This window comes from Loxodonta africana, chromosome 11 (assembly GCF_030014295.1).
Source record: "Loxodonta africana isolate mLoxAfr1 chromosome 11, mLoxAfr1.hap2, whole genome shotgun sequence".
In the NCBI taxonomy this organism is placed as follows: Eukaryota; Metazoa; Chordata; class Mammalia; order Proboscidea; family Elephantidae; genus Loxodonta; species Loxodonta africana.
Genome location: NC_087352.1, coordinates 8,172,450 through 8,192,713, shown reverse-complemented (window position 1 = coordinate 8,192,713; position 20,264 = coordinate 8,172,450). Strand labels below are relative to the sequence as shown.

Genomic DNA, 20,264 nt, shown 5'->3' with positions numbered 1-20,264 from the left:
TCTCTTATGTTTGTTTATTGATGTGTTCTGTGTCTCTCCCACTGAAGCATACAGGAAAGAACTTTGGTTTCTCCCTCTCCACTGCATACCTTGCAACCAGCACAGACCCAACATGTAACAAACTCTCAATTACTCTTTGGTAAAGGAAGAAAGTAGGGAATGAATGAATGATCTCTAATCTCTTCAGAGACTGGACATTGCTTGCAGATTCCCCAGACGTTCAGCTACCCTGTTGCTCCAGGTGGCTGAAACCTAGGTTTCCTCCCTCTGACTGCCAGCTCCTAAAGCTGCCTTGGGAGTCGGTCTCATGATGATTCTGGTCATCATGGTGTTCCTCAGCATTTCGGGTGCACTTGTCCTGCTTCTGGATCACATTTGAGCTCTTGGATCTTTGGGTCTCTGAGCTCATAAACCCCCACTGCGCACTACCATGGGCGTTTCTGGCTCTCTCTATTCCTTCCATGTCCCTCTTCTTGCTCCTTCTTCATTCCAACTGGGACTGTCCTGCTCTGCACAGCTTCCTCCACCCCCTAATCCTCCACCGAGTTGACTGTCCTGTTCTCTTCCACCACTACTGTGGTCAGGTTCATCCTTCCCAGGAAACAGTAAAGGACAAAGAAATCAGTCTAAGCAGCAGCCCCTGGGAGGGCTCCACCACCAGCCAATGTGCCCAGGTCCCCTGGAGAACAAGCTTCCACTGTGTCCCTGCCCAGGGTTCTTCCCCTTAGTGATGCCAAAAGGCCATGCGGGATGGACATGCACCTCCTTCATTCACTCTCTGCACTGATCCAACCAGGAGTGAAAGGCAGAGGGAACAGATCTGCAGTCCCCACAGTAGAGTCACATTTTACTTGTGACTCACATCCCTGTCTTTGGTGTGAGGCTCACAGTCCCACGGTAGTTCCGAGAACTTCCTCTGGGGAGGGACTTTCAGACCCCATCACAACACCATGGCCATGAGCTGGGGTCCTCTGAGGTGAGAGATGCATGAGCCACTGTTGTGTTAATTACTATCACTGTGGCTGACAAGCAGGCTTGCTCCTGGTCTCCCCGAGTGTTATTCTGCTCATCACACCCTGTCCCCAGCCTAGGGTGCCACATCTCCTAAAGTTTAAAGACAATGAGAAGTCCCATTCTTAACCATCTCTAATATATCCTTGAAAACAGAGGCCTCAGGGAAAAAACAGCTAGGCTGGGCAATGTACTCTTGTGAAGCTAGAGGGACCTCAGCAAGTGCAGGTTCCAGGTGAGGAAGCCAACACTGGTCAGGAAGTCAGCTAGTCAGTTTGAACCAATCTGATCAAACTCTAGTTGTCTGACACAAGCAAAATTTTGCTGAAGATCATTCAAAAGCGGCTGCAGCAGTATATCCACAGGGGCCTGCCAGAAATTCAGGCTGGATTCAGAAGAGGACATGGAACCAGGGATGCCGATGTCAGATGGATTCTGGCTAAAAGCAGAGAATACCAGAAGGATGTTTACCTGTGTTTTATTGACTATGCAAAGGCATTCAACTATGTGGATCATAACAAATTATGGATAACACTGCAAAGAATGGGAATTCTAGAACACTTAATTGTGCTCATGAGGAACCTTTACATAGATCAAGGGGCAGTTTTTTTTTTTTTTTTCCAGACAGAACGAGAGGATATTGACTTGATTAAAGTCAGGAAAAGTGTGCGTCAGGGTTGTATCCATTCATCCTACCTATTCAATCTGTATGCTGAGCAAATAATCTGAGAAGAGGGACAATACAAAGAAAAACGGTCCATTAGGATTGGAGGAAGACTCATTAACAACCTGCATTATGCAGAGGACACAACCTTCCTTGCTGAAAGCAAAGAGGACATGAAGAACTTACTGAGAAGATCAAAGACCACAGCCTTCAGTATAGATTGCACATGAACGTAAGGAAAGCAAAAACCCTCACAACTAAGCCAATAAGCCACATCATGATAAACAGAGAAAAGGTCGAAGTTGTCGAGGATTTCATTTGACTTGGATCCACAATCAACAGCCATGGAAGCAGCAGTCAAGAAATCAAAAGACTCATTGCAGTGGGCAAATCTACTGCAAAGGACCTCTTTAAAGGGTTGAAGAGCTAAGATGTCACCTTGAAGACTAAGGTGCGCCTGACCCAAGCCATGGTATTTTTAATCGCATCATATGCATGTGAAAGCTGGGCAATGAATAAGGAAGACCCAAGAAGAATTGACACCTTTGAATTGTGGTGTTGGCAAAGAATATTGAATCTACCATGGACTGCCAAAAGAACGAACAAATCTGTCTTGGAAGAGGTACAGCCAGAATCCTCCTAAGAAGCAAGGATGATGAGACTGTGTCTTACATACTTTGGACATGTCACCAGGAGGGATCAGTCCCTGGAGAAGGACATCATGCTTGGTAAAATAGAGGGTCAGTGGAAGAAAGGAAGACCCTCGACGAGATGGATTGACACCTTGGCTGCAACAATGGACTCAAGCATAACAACGATTGTAAGGATGTGGCAGGACCAGGCAGTGTTTCATTCTGTTGTGCATAGGGCTGCTATGAGTTGTTTTGTAGTTGTTTTAATGGCATCATTCATAAGGTCTAAAGAAAAGAAACATTCTACAAGCATCTGCCGAGACTCCTCCCCATTGTGCCCAACTCTCCATGATGAATCAGTGACAAGGACCTCTTTTCTAAATTGACTAACGTGACACATAATTCCTACTTACGTGATGTCTTTCCTCCTTTTGTACTGAGACACCTCAGAATTCCCTCTGATCAATTATATCCCTTAGCAGGATTATCTCTCTCTCCCCTACCCAGGGAGTCTCTGATTTCAAGCAGATTTCAGCATCTTGCTTTGATCATAATGTGATCCTTGCTGGACTACAGAGCTTGGCCTAAGATCTTCTAGTGTTCTCTAGAGAAATATTCCTTCAGACAATTGGCCTCAGATCTTTGAACCATTAACAATAATTTTCACATATGGAAGAAATTTAAACATTTAATCAAATTTATATCCAGATCCACTAAACACAAATGGTCCATGAGGGCCAGATCCTCAGCAAATTCATGCTCCCCCCACTTTCCACCAGGACCCCCTCTGCATTTGAAACCATCCACACATATTTCAGGAAAGATAAACATGGTCCTCACCTGCCCTCAGCTGTGGGAGAAGGGACACTAAAGACCAAGAAGAGAATAGGTTTCCGCTTTCAAACTCAGCCAGGTCCTTTCTGTTCCCTCACTGTTCCCTAGATCATTCCCTGGACTCAGCTTTGTCCTTTATGGGGCCATGGCATCTCGTCAGTCACCGTCAAACACCAGAGAGAACTGCCCCCATCCTGTGGCCCCACAGCCTGACCACTGGGCTTGATCCTGGTCTCGCTGAGTGTAGTTTCTGCTCATGACACCCAATATCCAGGCCAGGCTGCCTCATATCCTCAGGTTTAAGGACAATTAGAAGTCCCATCATTACCCACATCTAGGATACCTTTGAACAAAAAACGGTGTATCAGAGAAAACACTCCTGATCTGGGCAATGTAGAATTGTACAGCTGGAGGAGCCTCGGCAAGCACAAGCTCCAGGTGAGGAAACTGAGGTAGATCAGTCAGTCAGCTGGTCAGACCCTGGATGATCTCTTAACCCCAGTCTGTGACTTTCCATGACCCAATGTTGCTACTTAATTAACATTTGAGACAGTTTGTGTTTTTCCCATAGATAGAGTAAGGCAGATAGGCCTTACATTCTCTGGGCACTCAACTGTCAGACATTTATCGTGAAATACAAAGGCCTTCTTTAAAGACTCCAGGTTGACTGAGAGACGTGCATTGCCAACTCAGACTGAAAGTCACCTTTGCAGGAATCAAAGATACTAAATGTGGTAGTCTTCTCTCTGTTATCTGACAGCAGAGTTACCCACATCCTTCATCACCAGCACCAGCTCCAACCCCATGAAAGACCAGAACTCTGTAACATTAACGTGTGACCCTGAGACTCAGAACACAACTTACCTGTGGTTGATAAACCATCAGAGCCTCCCAGACACTGACAGGCTGGAGCTGTCCACCATTCTCACTATTACACAATGTCACAAGGAATGACAAAGGACCCTCCGAGTGTAAAACCTGGAACCCAGTGAATCTCCGCCATAGTGACCCATTCCTTCTGAATGTTCTCGTGAGTAACTTCTGTTCCCACACGATACAGGCTGCCAGCCCAAACCCACACTGTCAGACCCAGGCCACATCAGCACTCTCAGGTCCAAGTACACTGGCCCTCAGCCCCTGGACACCCAGGCTGGCCATGACTTCCTTACCCAGGCAAATCTGGGCAGGCTCAGCCATGCCACCAGACGAGGAGGGAGGGGCTGTTCCTGTGTTGACATGCTTGGGGTCAGCACCTGGAATGGGAGAAACCAGTTGATGGTCTCAGATCAGGCTCAGAGAAGTCAGGGGTTTATTGTGTGGGACTTTTTAAAACAAGGATCAGAGGGATGCTGTGGCCCTTATCAGACCAGGAGCTTCCCTTTCCCTCTGGTTACATCACAACGTGGCTTTATTCTGTTTGCTCTGGGTGGCCCAAACACCACAACCATTTCCTCCTCAGACTGGTATTACCCACCAGAGGTCAGCCTCACTCTCTCCTGCAATGCGACCTCCAACCCACCTGCACAGTATTCTTGGCTTATCAATGGGAACTACTTCCAATCCACACAAGTGCTCTTTATCCCCAACATCACTGTGAGTAATATTGGAAACTATACCGGCCATGTCCATAACAATGCCGCTGGCCTCAAAAGAACCACAGTCAAAACTATCACAGTTTCTGCTTAAGTGGCTCCCTGGAACTTCAGCACTGATCTCTGGGGTGAAAGGTGGTCTGCTTTTCTGAAAAAACCCTAAAAGAAGTTATTTTCCAGTCTGTGTCCCCTGGGAACACACAAATCCCAACATCTGTCCCTTGCCCCTCCCACTACATCCCTCAAAACCATTCCCTCCTCTTACTGTTCTTAGTTCTCAGAACAGACCTTGGGTCCAGCCTGGAATGTGGAGAGGGGGCTCTCTCAGCCTCAGAAAGCCCCATGGAATGGGAAGGGACCTCAGAGTGGGGGAGGAAAGAAGTGTCCTCCAGATCAAGTGCAGTCTCTGTCACTAACTTTTCACTTTCTTTCACCTCTGTTTTCTTTCACTGACACCACATGCTACAAGGAACACACAAGGCTTTGATCAGGCTCACATTTTTCCTAAAGAGAGGATGAAATAACCTCCAAGGAGGTGATGGCAGGATGGAGCGCTGCCTCTCTGCTCTGTCCCCTGCAAAACCCGGTGCACCAGCCCTTTGTCACACCTTCTGTGGTCGCACCATGGAGTGTGGAGCAGGTTTATGTGTGCTGTATCCTAATCTTGCTAAAATGTGCAGCCCTTCAATGCCAGAGCCATGCCAGATCTGGCTGCCAGAGACATGGGGAAAGTGCCAGCTTCAAGGCAGAGGCATCTAAGCCTGTGACCCGACTCTAAAGTCACAGCTGTATATGCTGTGTGACACTGGCCTAGATGACACACAAAGGAGAACAATGCATCATGAATCCTACTTAGAAAACTAGGTAGATTCACCCATGAAGTTTCTTTACAGGACAGAAGGAGCAGGGCCAAAAGCATGTTCAGTAAAACATTCGAAAGCAGGAACCTGTGTACTTTGTACTAATAGACAGCAGTAGAAAAGTGGTAAAACTGCACCCTGTCAAAGGTGGGAAACTGCCAACACCCAGAAAAGCGAGGCAGTCCTGTCAAGTTCCACCTCTCACAGGTGTCACTGTAGTTTACAGAGCAGGCTAAGAGTATCTGACTTTGCTGAAACGTAACTACTTCCCCCTAAGTTTCCTTTCACCTGATAGTCAATCCATAGACTGGGAGCGAGAGCTTTTTCAGATTGAGAAATCCTTTAGATTGGAAACTCTAGTTTCTAAGATAGTGAAGACTGGGCCGGGCTGTGCTTACTCTCAAATATTTAACAAAAAGGAAACACCTTCCCTTCCATATGTGGAGCTGTACTGCCCTAGAGATAGACAGGATCAGCAGCCTGCCTTCCCCCCACACACAGAATTCTTCTCTACCAAAGAGGGGCCTGATCTCATACAAAGTCACAGGATACCCTAGGAAAGGATCACACAAATGTCTAGAGAAGAAAATTCCACCAGACTACAAGGTGGATGGACACATGGGCTCAGAAGAGGCCCCAGTACTGATACTCCAGGAAGTCAGGGGGCTGCACCTATTTCTAGTGATGGGAGGGAACACCCTGTCCTTACAGATCAGCACCTGAACAGACATACGGCCTCTGCAGAGGGTGAGGACCACCCTCTGGGTCGCCTTTCAGAGCTCACTGTAGGGCCTATAAGCTGGCTGGGATCTCATAGGAAGGAGAGTAGCCCCAATACCTGGCCCACTCTCAAAGTCGCCTCCTCTGTTTCTCCACAGAGTCAGGGACAAAACCCTCCATCCAAGCCAGCAACACCGCAGTCACAGAACGTGAGAGCCCGGTGACCCTGACCTGCCTCACCAACCACACTGGAATCTCCATCAGATGGGTCTTCCAAGGGCAGATTCTGCAGCTCACAGAGAGGATGATGCTCTCCCAGGACAACAGCTCCCTCACCATACACCCCATCAGCAGGGAGGATGCTGGAAAGCGTCAGTGTGAGGTCTCCAACCTGCTCAGTTCCAGCAAAACTGATCCCCTCATCCTGACTGTGAACCATGAGTGACCCCTCTTCCCCTCCTACATCTTCTCTGGATGGATTATCTCTACCAGTGGTATACAGAATGGATAAATGTCACCAACCAAAAAAAAAACCCACTGCCATCGAGTCGATTCTGACTCATAGCAACTCTACAGGACAGAGTAGAACTGCCCCGTAGAGTTTCCAAGGAGCGCCTGGTGGATTTGAACTGCCAACCTTTTTGTTAACAGCCATAGCACTTAGCCACTGCGCCACCAGGGTTTCCATAATTGTCACAGGGGACAGAATATCAGTTAAGAGACGATTACAGTAAACAATGGTAAAGTGGTCAAGAGCCCAGGCTTGAAACAAAGATGTTTATAAGTGTCCTACCCCAGGTCTGATATCCACTGTGCAAATTAGGACAGGGTTCTTAATTTCCTGAGCCTCAGCTTCCTCAACTGAAAATTGCAAGAAGAGTGCCTGCTTCATGAGATTGTTTTAAAGGTTTAATGTGATAATCGATTAAACCCTTAGCAAAATTCCACACACATAGAAAATGTTCCATAAATGTTAGCTGTTATCATTACTACAGTTATCGTTAGGCTTGATCCTGGAGTCAAATCCCAGATCGCCTCTTATTAGCCATAGCACTTTGGGTAAGTTTTTCACCACTCTAAGCCTCAGTTTTTTCATCTATAAAATGGGAATAATGTCTGTGTGTCAGGATGACTGTAAGAATCAAACGAGATACATGTAAAATATTTAGTACAAGGCCTGGCACATTAGCCTGTTGCTGTCAATTTCAATGTATAGTGACCCTATAAGATGGAGTAGAACTGCCCTATAGGGTTTCCAAGGAGCAGCTGGTGGGTTCAAACTGCCAGTCTTTTGGTTAGCAGCTGAACTCTTAACCACTGCACCACCAAGGATTCCAAACAGTAGCTAGCATTAACATTAAGTCAGCCTTAGGTTGGCTGATGAGGGCTAACCCCCAATGGTTCCAACAGAAGTAAAAAACTAGAAACAGATACAAAATGTATTATATACGGGGGAAAAAAATGCATCACACAGAAACCCTTTGGGACATGATTATCAAACAAATATCGGAGGGAAAAAAAGGGGCTGAAAATTCAGTGCAATCTTTTAGAAGTAGATTGCCAGGCCTTACTTCCAAGGTAGTCAGCCTTCAGGGTAGTAGCCTAGCACTTAAACACCTGTGCCGTCTGTGATAATGCCCAAGGACCTGGGAAAATCCGTGGAGTGACTTTTGGTTTTGAAAGCTTCTTCTAATAAAACCTATAAAAGCTTTCTTAAACAAAGCATTTAAAAATGCTTATTGAACGGCTTTTTTTTTTTTTTCTGTGCCAGTCACTTTATTCTATAATTACTGATTCTTCTAAAGAGTAAAAAAAATCTGTAAGTCAAAATGAATTTATACAAAGTCTGGATTAAAATATATGGAAATTAGAGTGACTAGAATTGTGCCCCTTATAGACAGATTAACTATCACACATTCATTATCAACGTTGGAAATTTAATTGAAGGAAAGCGCTATTACAGGAAATAAAAAAGATAAATGCAAAAAAAAGTTAAGTGCAAAATTTAAGTGTGGTGTGTGAGTTTTCGTGCCATTAGACAAGCAAGATCTTTATCAGGGAAAATGCCTGTGAGGGAAATGGGGCAGGAGTGGGAGGAGCCTGGGAGAGTCCCAATCTGATCCCTGGGAAGGAGAAAGGGAGGGAAGGAAGTTTTAGGTTGCAGTGTGGTTCTAAGGGCATTTCCACAGGGCCTATGGGGAGTCCTCGAGCCAGTCACCTATCAGAAGAAACTGTCTCCCAAAAACTGGTCTGCTTTAGCACCTCTGCTGCAGCCTGTGGGAAGCATGGTCTCTGCATAAACACGTGGTGAATTCAGAGTGCATTAGCCTGCCCCTTTACTCAGTTAAAAACTCACCACAGGAGATCTGAGAGGTACTTATTCATGGCTGCCATACCCAGGCAACTGAGAACAAGATGTAACCACAAAAAGGTGGAAAGTCAAGAGGGAAGTTCTAATAACAGAAAAATAGCCATCAGCGTTTCTCACATTTCCAAAGCCTCAAAAATATCTGAGTGCAGAAAAGCCAGGACGGAATTGAGACAAGATGGTTCATCAACCTGGAAACACAGTGAGAGAGAAAAAATTGCAGGGGTAGTCCACCAACCGCCTCACAGTGACCTTCTATGAAAACTATTCCTTGATAGAACGAGTAGAGACTCCTTCCTGCTGAGAGTTGTTTCCCAGGGCACGCCCAATGTAAAATAATTTACTTTCTTTTTTCTTGCCATGACAGATGATGATTCCATCCCAGAAAGTTCTGGCCTCTTTTTTTTTTTTTTAATCTTTATGGGAGCAGATCTTCAGGTTCTTCTCCTGTGGGGCAGCTGGGTGGGTTCTAACCCCCAACCTTTCAGTTAGCAGCCTAATGCTTAACTGTTGAGCCATGAAGTCTCCTGAGATGTGCACACTTATGTCCATTCTTTATCAACGGCTTCTGAGCCTACTTCTACCCTGAGATCTTTCCCCTTTTGCTTTAACGAGGAGTAGGTACTGTTTTTTTCCCTCTATTTATTGTCAAGAGGTCTTTTGGCTGTGCCTGCTGTCCCTTGGATTCAGTTCCTGTCCTATCCCTCCCTCCTCTGCTACTGTGGTCACCAGAGCACCTGCCTCGCTTTCATTTTCTCATTTGTTTTCCTTTTGGACCCTGGCTTCCCTGACTGGGGAACCCAAAACCAAAACCAAACCCAGTGCCGTTGAGTCGATCCCGACTCATAGTGACCCTATAAGACAGAGTAGAACTGCCCCATAGAGTTTCCAAGCAGTGCCTACAAAATCCTAGAAAAACCTTCATGGAGCAGCTCTACTCTGTCACATGGGATCTATGTGAGTCCAAAATCAACTCAATGGCACACAACAACAACAACAAATGTGCACATTAAGCAAATGGAAAGGAATCAACACTAGAAGAGATAGTGGTTAAATTGAAGACACAAGGCCCTAAAGGAAAGGTCCAATGGTGTTAGTACCAATGGTGGTGTAACTGAACATTGAAGAGTTAGCTGCTGAAGTGTCCTTCCGACTTCAGGAAGAAACGTTCCTATGTTGGGGATAGCAGTCACAGTGTCTGATAATTATTTAGGGCAAGCGACCAGCGCAATAACACAGAGCACAAACCCTCAGCATCCAACCACAGTAAGTAAAGCTAACTCACCCGATGAGAGCTGGTGAGATCCACCACGTGCCCTGCCCTGGCAGAGAACCCTGGATTCCCAAACCACTCCCTGCCTTCTGAATTTTTACAGAGGGATCTGTTTCCCAAACTTAAGTTGGAATAGGTCTTCACACCCTTCCTCCCCTCAAAAACTACCCCTGAAACACAGCCCCAAGAGCGACTCACTCTGCCTAGGCCAAGCAGGCTGAGTAAGATGTACAGGTTTCCAGGAGTCATTTGTTCATCCTTACTCTTTCCTCTCCTGCCTCTATTGCAGATGTGGGCCTTCTCCCTTGGTGAGAGTTTTCCCTGTCTTGTGGATTCTCTGGGTGCCGTGGGTCTCATCGCCCCTCCTTGCCTCTGGATCCTGTTCCTGAGAAGGCATCTGGGTAAAAATCAAGGCCTGTGAACTGGAAGAAATCTTCAGAAGTGGACTGAGGCTTCCTGTGGCTCTATACCTGCCCCTCCTCTGGCACTAATGCTGCTGGACCACAGACTCTGAGGAAGCAGAATTCCTTAACTGATCATGGTCCACCCCTACTCCTTATTACCAGCACCACCTGCCCCCTTCTTCAGCTAGAAATGACAACAGCCTAGGAACACAGTGTTCTAAGGTTGTAAGTCAGCTCTGCATTTTCATGGATTTGAAATTCTTCTTTTGCTTCCCCAGGTCAGGACCATTCTGACACGGTAAGCACAGCCAGTTTCACTGGCTTATTTTCTCATGGGAATATCTCTGTGTGTATGTGTGGTGAAAATATACACAACAAAATATACACCAACTCAACAATTTGTACATGTACAGTTCAGTGACACTCATTACATTCTTCATGTTGTACAACCATTCTCCCTATCCTTCCACCGCCATTTCCATAAACTCAATTCTCCCCAAGCAAAAACTCTTGAATGAGTTATTCCTGAAGACACAAATGTGAGATTAAGTTTGGGTTAAAGTTCCTCAATGTGGCAACAAAGAAGTATTGGTTAATTACTTCCATGAGTCTACCTCATAGCAAAAAGTTGGGTTCTGGAATTACCCCCCCACCCCCCCGTGTTTGAATCCTGGCTTTGACTCTTAGTAGCTCTGTGACTTTTGGACAAGTAACTTAATCTCTTTGACTTTCAGCTGTGTCATCTGTAAGTGTGTTTTCTGCCTTCCTTAAAGGGAAACTGAAGGGATTAAACAACATATGTCAAGCACACAGCACAAAGAAGACACTAAATAATTCTCTCTCCTCCACCTTCAGTCTGACCCTGCTCTCCCTGTCAAAAGGATAATTACCATCATAAAGGACAGTCTGATATGTTGTTGTTGTTGTTAGGTGCCATCCAGTTGATTCCAACCCTTAGCGACCCTATGCACAATAGAAGGAAACACTGCCCTCTTCTGAGCCGTCCTCACAATTGCTATGCTTGAGCCTATTGTGGCAGCCACTGTGTCAATCCATCTCGTTGAGGGTCTTCCTCTTTTTCACTGACCCTCTACTTTACCAAGCATGATGTCCTTCTCCAGGGATTGATCCCTCCTGATAGGATGCCCAAAGTATGTGAGATGTAGTCTTGCCATCCTTGCTTCTAAAGAGCATTCTGGTTGTGCTTCTTCCAAGACAGATTTGTTCGTTCTTTTGGCAGTCCATGGTATATTCAATATTCTTTGCCAACACCACAATTCAAAGTCATCAATTTCTCTTCAGTCTTCCTTATTCATTGTCCAACTTTTGCATGGATATGAGGCAACTGAAAACACCAAGGCTTGGGTCAGGCGCACCTTAATCCTCAAGGTGACATCTTTACTTTTCTACGCTTTAAAGAGGTCTTTAGCAGCCAATTTTCCCAATGCAATGCTTCTTTTGATTTCTTGACTGCTGCTTCCATGGCTGTTGATTGTGCATCCAAGCAAAACGAAATCCTTGACAACCTCAATCTTTTCTCCATTTATCATGATATTACTTATTGGTCCAGTTACAAGGATTTTTGTTTTCTTTATGTTGAGGTGTAATCTATACTGAAGGCTGCGGTCTTTGATCTTCATCAGTAAGTGCTTTGAGTCCTCTTCACTTTCAGGAAGCAAGGTAGTGTCATCTGTGTAACACAGATTGTTAATGAGTCTTCCTCCAATCCTGATGCCCTGTTCCTCTTCATATAGTCCAGCTTCTCGGTTTAGTTGCTCAGCATACAGATTAAATAGGTGTGCTGAAAGGATACAACGCTGACGCACACCTTTCCTGATTTTAAACCATGCAGTATCCCTTTGTTCTGTTCAAATGACTGCCTCTTCAACCATGTACAGATTCCTTGTAAGCACAATTAAAGTGTTCTGAAATTCCCATTCTCTGCAATGTTATCCATAATGCATAAAATCCACACACTCCAATGCCTTAGCACAGTCAATAAAACACAGGTAAACATCTTTCCGGCATTCTCTGCTTTCAGCCAGGATCCATCTGACTTCAGCAATGGTATCCCTGGTTCCACATCCTCTTCTAAATACAGCTGGTATTTCTGGCAGTTCCCTGTCAATGTACTGCTGCAGCTTCTTTTGAATGATCTTCAGCAAAATTTTCCTTGTATGTGATATTAATGATATTGTTCAATAATTTCTGCATTCAGTCAGGTTACCTTTCTTGGGAATAGGCATAAATATGGACCTTTTCCAGTCAGTTGGCCAGGTAACCGTCTTCCAAGTTTTTTGCCATAGACTAGTGAGCACTTCCAGCGCTACATCCATTTGTTGAAACGTCTCAATTGGTATTCCGCCAATTCCCAAAGCCTTGTTTTTCACCACTGCCTTCAGTGCAGCCTGGACTTCTTCCTTCAGAACCATCAGTTCCTGATCATATATTACCTCCTGAAACGGCTGAAGGTCAACCAATTCTTTTTGGTATAACTCTGTGTATTCCTTCCATCTTCTTTTGATGCTTCCTGTGTCCTTTAATATTTTCCCCCAAAGAATCCTTCAGAACTGCAACTCTAGGCTTGAATTTTTTCTTCAATTCTTTCAGCTTGAAAAATGCTGAGCACGTTGCTCCCTTTTGGTTTTCTATCTCCAGGTCTTTGCACATTTCATCATAATACTTTGACTTCTCTAGCCGCCCTTTGAAATCTTCTGTTTAGCTCCTTGACTTCATCATTTTTTCCTTTTCTTTAGCTACTCAATGTTCAAGAGCAAGTTTCAGAGTCTTTTCTGACATCCATTTTTGTCTTTTATTTCTCTTCTGTCATTTTAATGACCTCTTGCTTTCTTTATGTGTGATGGCCTTGATTTCATTCCTAATTTGTCTGATCTTCAGTCATTAGTGTTCAACGAGTCAAATCTATTCTTGAGATGGTCTCTAAATTTAGGTGGGATATACTCAAGGTTGTACTTTGGCTCTCGTGGACTTGTTCTAATTTTCTTCAGTTTCAAATTGAACCTGCATATGAGTAATTGATGGTCTGATCTGCAGTTGTCCCACGGCCTTGTTCTGACTGATGATATTGAGCTTCTCCATCGTCTCTTTCCACAGATGTAGGCGATTGGATTCCTGTGTATTCCATCTGGTGAGGTCCATGTGTATTGTCGCCGTTATGTTGGTGAAAAAAGGTATTTGCAATGAAGAAGTCTTTGGTCTTGCAAAATTCAACCATGTGATCTCCGGCATCATTGCCATCACCAAGGCCATGTGTTCCGACTACCGATCCTTCATTTCCAACTTTCCCGTTCCAATCACCAGTAATTATCAGTGCATCCTGCTTGCATGTTCAATCAACTTCACACTGCCAGAGTTGGTAAAAATCTTCATTTTTTTCATCTTTGGCCTTAGTGGTTGGTACGTAAATTGCATAACAGTCATATTAACTGGCTTCCCCTGTAGGCTTATGGATACTATCCTATCACTGACAGTGTTGTACTTCAGGATAGATGTTGAAATGTTCTTTTTGACAAAGAATACAATGCCATTCCTCTTCAACTTGTCATTCCCGGCATGGTAGACCATATGATTGCCCGATTCAAAATGACCAATACCACTCCATTTCGGCTCACTAATGCCTAGGATATTGGTCTTTATGCTTTCCATTTCATTTTTGACAATTTCCAATTTTCCTAGATTCATACTTCGTACATTCCACGTTCTGATTATTAATGGATGTTTGCAGCTATTTCTTCTCATTTTGAATCGTGCCACATCAGCAAATGAAGGTCCCGAAAGCTTGACTCCAGCCACATCATTAAGGTAGGCTCTACTTTGAGGAGGCGGCTCTTCCTCAGTCATATTTTGAGTGCTTTCCAACCTGAGGGGCCCATCTTCTGGTACTATATCGAAAAACGCTCCACTGCTATTCATAAGGTTTTCACTGGCTAATTCTTATCAGACGTAGACTGCCGGGTCCTTCTTCCTAGTCTGTCTTAGTCTGGAAGCTAGCTGAAACCTGTTCACCATGGATGACCCTGCTGGTATTTGAATACCAGTGGCATAGCTTCCAGCATCACAGCAACACACAGGCCCCCACGATATGACAAAGTGACAGACGTGTGGAGGCCTGAGGTCCTAGATCCTTTATAACAATTTTACAGAGTTTTTTCATTTTAATCTTTTAATAGAGTGCACCTGTATACTAAAAAGTGCTTAAAACATAAGTATACCTTCACAATGTATGGACTTTCATGAAATGAACACACCCATGGAAACAGGACCCACTCTCAAAAAACCCTTCCAGTCATACACCACCCAAGAGTAACCACTGTCCTCACTTTCGACACTCTAGTTTTGCTAGTTTTGCTCTCATATAAATGAAAAATACTGTATATCCTTGTATGTGTCTGCCTATTTTTGTTCAACGTTATGTTCTGTGAGATTCATTCACATTGTTGTGCGTGTCTGTAGTTTGTTCATTCTCATTGCTGTATTGTCTTCCATTGTATGAATACTATGATGTATCTCTTCTAATGACCATTCAACAGGAGTTTATCAAGCAGAGACAATGGGCCACAAAAGCCCTTCTCCAAAGCTAAAAGTTCCAAAGTTGTGACAGTAAGTGGTGCTGAAACACACTAGGCCAGGTGAGGTCATGACCCTTGACGTTGATTTGTTATTCATGCTTTTTCAGGACAATGAAGTTGCATATTCTTCCCTGAACTTCAATGCCCAGCAACCAAAGAAACCTACTTCAGCATCCCCATCCCCAGCAGCCACAGAAACGATCTATTCAGAAGTAATGTAATCTGTCCACTTGCTGTACTGCTGATGTATTTAATTTAAGCCCCTCTCATCTCCATCACTAGGAGATACCTTTGACCTCAGGGGAAAAGAAAAAAATCCCCCACCCCCACCACTTCATACCTAATGCTGCACCTCCAGTCTACACAGGCTGCACAGCCCCTCCCTTCAATGTAAATAGATGTCATTGAAATTTGGCCAAACCAACATTGGGGGAGAGTTGCTTGAACCTCCCCATCCCTCCCCTAACTAGACTTTTTAAAAATCTCCTCTTCAGAGCACACTCACTCCCTCCCACATGAGTCCTGTTCCATCAGTGTCTAATTTAAATTTGCCATAATCTCTAGAGTAATGAGCCAGAAAAGGAGAGAAAAAGTAAAAGCAGCAATAGCTTCTTCTGTCTCTCCAAAGCCCGGTGTGAAAATCAAATATATAACCAGTACTGAACTGAGAAATTCTACACCTCTGTCCACTGTCAGGGTTGTCTACCTATAGGATCAGGGCTAAGCATTTTGCTGTTTAGTAAGGATACCAACTAAACCTTTGGCAAGCCTATCTCAAGAGAACCCACTAGAAACAACTAGAAAAACTATTTGCCAAAATCTACACGCAATTCCTAATGGAAAATGCATAAGTTCGTGTACTTTTAATATCTTTATGGACTTTATACAAGGAAATGCCCACAGAGGGAAGGCTACAGCTTTAGGAGAGAGGCAGTTGTAATAAAGACAATCTGACGGGGACTTGGGAAAGGAATCAGAGAATTATTTAAATTATTGTTAAAAAAAATTAAAATTGGAGGGTATTGGGTTTTCACCTTTTCTCTGACACATTCTGCCATTTTAACTTTTGTAACTACTTATTATTTCTCTAAAAGACGTTATTTTTATGTACTTTACCTATATAAGCCAATCTGACATTGGTGAAAGATTGGTTAAGGAAGCCACCAAAATCCCTCAGGTTCCTTGGCCAAGAGCGCCTCAAGACTGATTAATCAGGGGCCTCAAACGGTAAATAGCAAGGAGCAACTTTCCTCATTCATGTCTAGAAATGGATCTAACTCAGTTTCTAGGCATCTCAGACAAATCTTCCACTGCCATGTTGTTCCGGGTTTCTGCTGTGCACTCCACCTTCCATTGTGTCTGTCTGCCCTCTCACTCTTTCTCAGAAAATTTAGCTTCTGCCAGGGTGTGTTTGGTTCTTGAGAAGTGGGAGACCCCTAAAAGGAACACTGTCACTCAGGCTCTTGGCACTGGGTACAACCTAGAAATCTTCACTGGTGCAGAAGCCCCTTGGGGACAAGGGCTGCGAGAAGATATTAGGACATGAGGGGAAGATGAGGACAGAACCCTAGGCTTCTTAAACAGCCTCTGAAATTTATATTTTCTCCCATAGGGTCTATGAGTCCCAGTGTGCCTTAGGATAAAAAGGGAGGAAGGCAAAAGCGGAGGAAAATGTACTTCCCACCCAACCTTCTTCTACACATAAGAAATTTCTTTGAGGTTGTTAGAAGAAATATTTTATTAGGTTTTTTTGTTGTTTTTATTTTTTACCATATGTAGTACTCTTTTTTATTGTATTCTATCTATTTCACTAGGAAAAAAGTGCTTGCCAAGACTCAGAAGATTGATCACACAACCCATCAACGGGCTAACACCTGCAGCTAGAAGGGCCTTTATCTGGGGCATGGAGGAATCTTGTTTTTTTTTGTTTTGTTTTGTTTTTTTGTTTCTTTTTTCTATAAATTTTATTTATTTTGTTGCTGTTGCTAAGAATATACACAGCAAAACATACTCGGATTCAACAGTTTCTACACATATAATTCAGTGACACTGATTATATTCTTTGAGTTATGCAGTCATTCTCACCCATCTTTTCTGAGTTGTTCCTCCTTCATTATTACCTGATATTGACTACTTGATTTCATGCTGTACCTAAGAAAATTCCTCTTACAGGGTTAGTTGGGAGTCTTTTGTACCCTGGTACCTCTTTCAGGGTTTTCCAGCCCTGATACACACTGTAGACTTCCCCTCATCCTCTCTATGGCATGTTATTTAATTTTGCCTGGCTAAGCTCACTTCTGAATTATTTTTAAAATTGATTTGCTCTATATTTATAAAAAAAATTTTTTGTCAGACAAGAACATGTTGCCTCACAGTTGCTACTTCTTCACAGGCAGGAGAAAGAAGGTTGAAATTTCTCAATGGGAAATCAGAGTAAACATATTTCTAAGTCTGAAGACATTTGCTCCAATCACCAGATGACATGGCTAAATTCATCTGCACACCTGCTAACAAAGTGAGTATATCTGAAAACAACAGGCCATAGCTCGAACCAGCCTGGAAGGAACTGTCTACTTTCCTCTAGAAGAGAAGATGATTTCATAGTAAAAGATCTCCTGGACCTTTTCATTAGGGGCAAACAACACTTCCCACAAATATTTAACAATGTTAAAAAATTAAGTGATGCAGGAAGCATCAAAAGAAGAGTCACGGTACCAAAAGGAATTGGTCACCGTTCAACCATTTCAGGAGACAACATATGATTGAGAAACAGTGGTTCTGAAGGAAGATATCCAAGGTGCACTGAAGGCATTAGGAAGAAACAACGCACCAGGAATGACAGACTACCAAATGAGATGTTTCAACAAATGGATGCAGTGCTGGAAGTCCTCACTCATCTATGCCAAGAAATTTGGAACACAGCTACCAGGCCAATCGAGTGGAAAAGATCCCTGTTTGTACCCATTCTAAAGAAAGGTGATCCAACAGATGCAGAAATTGTCAAACAATATCATTAATATCACATGAAAGTAAAATTTTGCTGAAGATCATTCAAAAGCGGCTGCAGCAGTACATTAACAGGAAACCGCCAGAAATTCAAGCAGGATTCAGGACAGATCATGGAACGAAGGATATCATTGCTGATATCAGATGGCTCTTGGCTGAAAACAGAGAATACCAGAAAGATGTTTATCTGTGTTTTATTGACTATGCAAAGGCAGTTGACCATGTGAAACTTAACAAATTATGGATAACATTGCAAAGAATGGGAATTCCAGAAGATTTAATCACGCTCGTGAAGAACCTGTACATAGATCAAGAGGCAGTTGTTCGAACAGAACAAGGGGATACTGTGTGGTTTAAAGTCAAGAAAAGTGTGCATCAGGGTTGTATCCTTTCACCATACCTATTCAATCTGCACGCTGAGCAAATAATCCAAGAAGCTAGACTATATGAAGAAGAATGCAGCATCAGAATTGGAGGAAGACTCATAAACAACTTGTGATATGCAGATGACACAACTTTGCTTGCTGAAAGGATGAGGACTTGAAGCACTTACCAAGGAAGTTCAAAGATCACAGCCTTCAGTATCTACACCTCAACATAAAGAAAACAAAAATCCTTACAACTGTACTGATAAGCAACATCATGATGAACGGAGAAAAGGTTGAAGTTATCAAAGATTTTATTTTACTTGGATCCATAGTCAACAGCCATGGAAGCAGGAGTCAAGAAATCAAATGACAATTGCATTGGGCACAGCTACTGCAAAAGGTCTCTTTAAATTGTTAAAAAGCAAAGGTGTTACTTTTGAGGACTAAGGTGTGTCTGAGCCAAGCCATAGTGTTTTCAATCGCCTCATATGCATGTTAAAGCTGAACAATGAATAAGGAAGACTGAAAAAGGATTAATGCTTTTGAATTATAAGGTTGGCAAAGAATATTGAATATACAATGGACTGCCAGAAAAATGAACAAATCCATCTTGGAAGAAGTATAGTCAGAATGCTCATTACAAGCAAGGACGGTGAGACCAGTCCGTGGAAAAGGACATCATGCTTGGTAGAGGGTCAGCAAAAAAGAGGAAGACTCTCAACAAGATGAATTGACACAGTGGCTGCAACAATGGGCTCAAGCATAACAACAATTATGAGGATGGCACAGGACCGGGCTGCCTTTCATTCTGTTGTACATAGGCTTGCTATGAGTCGAAACCGACTTGATGGCACCTAACAACAACACTTCCCACACAGGAGGCTCCAGCCACTCAGATGTAGCAATACAGCTCTTTCACAAGAACCTCCACAGGTTCAGTCATATGAATTCTTTCTAGCACCTTCAATCTCTTCCTTTTTCCCACCTCCTATTTTTTCTGCCCTCTTGGAGGGAGGGTCACATCTATTCTAACATGAATAACCTTCATTTATTAATTCCACTAAATATTAATCTATTATCTCATTCCCTTCACTTCTAAACAATTGAAATATATGTGCTACATCCACTGCCTTTCCATGTCCTCATCATCTAATTTCTCCTGACCCTCTGCAGCAACATAAAATCAGTATCTATTGGCCAAATTATTTTCACTGTCCTCACACTTTCCACTTTTACAACGTCTGAGACCACAAACTTTTTCGTTCTGGAAGTTCTCCTTCCACCAGCACCTATAAGCATGCCCACACCAGATTTAGTACTCAGACCACTCTAGTCTCCCTCTACTCCACTCCTCTTTCTTCAGCTTCAATGACCTCTCTGCAGAAATCTCTAGCCTCTATTACTTTCAAGAACTCAAGGCACCCATATCAAAATACCTTCTGAAAGTATTCCTCATTAAACTGACTCTCCCCAAAAGCTTGCTCTTTTCTCTCAGTGAAACCACTGAGAAACACTCAGCCCCCTCTCTTTTTGTTTCCGAGATTCAATAAGTCTTGGATTGAATTGTGTCCCCCAAAAAATGTCAACTTGACTAGGCCATGCTTCCCAGTATTGTGTGATTGTCCACCATTTTGTCCTCTGATGTGATTTTCCCATGTGTTATAAATCCTACCTCTATGTTGTTAATGAGGCAGGATTAGAGGCAGTATGCTAATGATGCAGAACTCAATCTACAAGATTAGATTGTATCTTGAGTCAATCTCTTTTGAGACATAAAAGAGAGAAGAGTGCAGAGAGAAAAGGGGGACTTCATACCACCAAGAAAGCAATGCAAGGAGCAGAGCACATCCTTTAAACTCAAGGTGCCTGTGCTGAGAGTTCCTAGACTAGGGAAATATTGATGACAAGGACCTTCCTCCAGAGCTGACAAGACAGAAAGCCAT

At 43.5% G+C, this 20,264-nt stretch overlaps 1 protein-coding gene across 1 annotated transcript in view; it reads left to right on the top strand.

Annotated features, from left to right (window-relative positions):
• Nucleotides 1-20,264, top strand: part of LOC100671157 (CEA cell adhesion molecule 1) — a 113,643-nt gene that overhangs the window by 46,072 nt on the left and 47,307 nt on the right. The window contains 3 exon segments of the mRNA XM_064293748.1: nt 3,902-4,071; nt 4,073-4,173; nt 4,569-4,815. Coding sequence (XP_064149818.1) covers nt 3,902-4,071; nt 4,073-4,173; nt 4,569-4,815 — 518 coding nt within the window.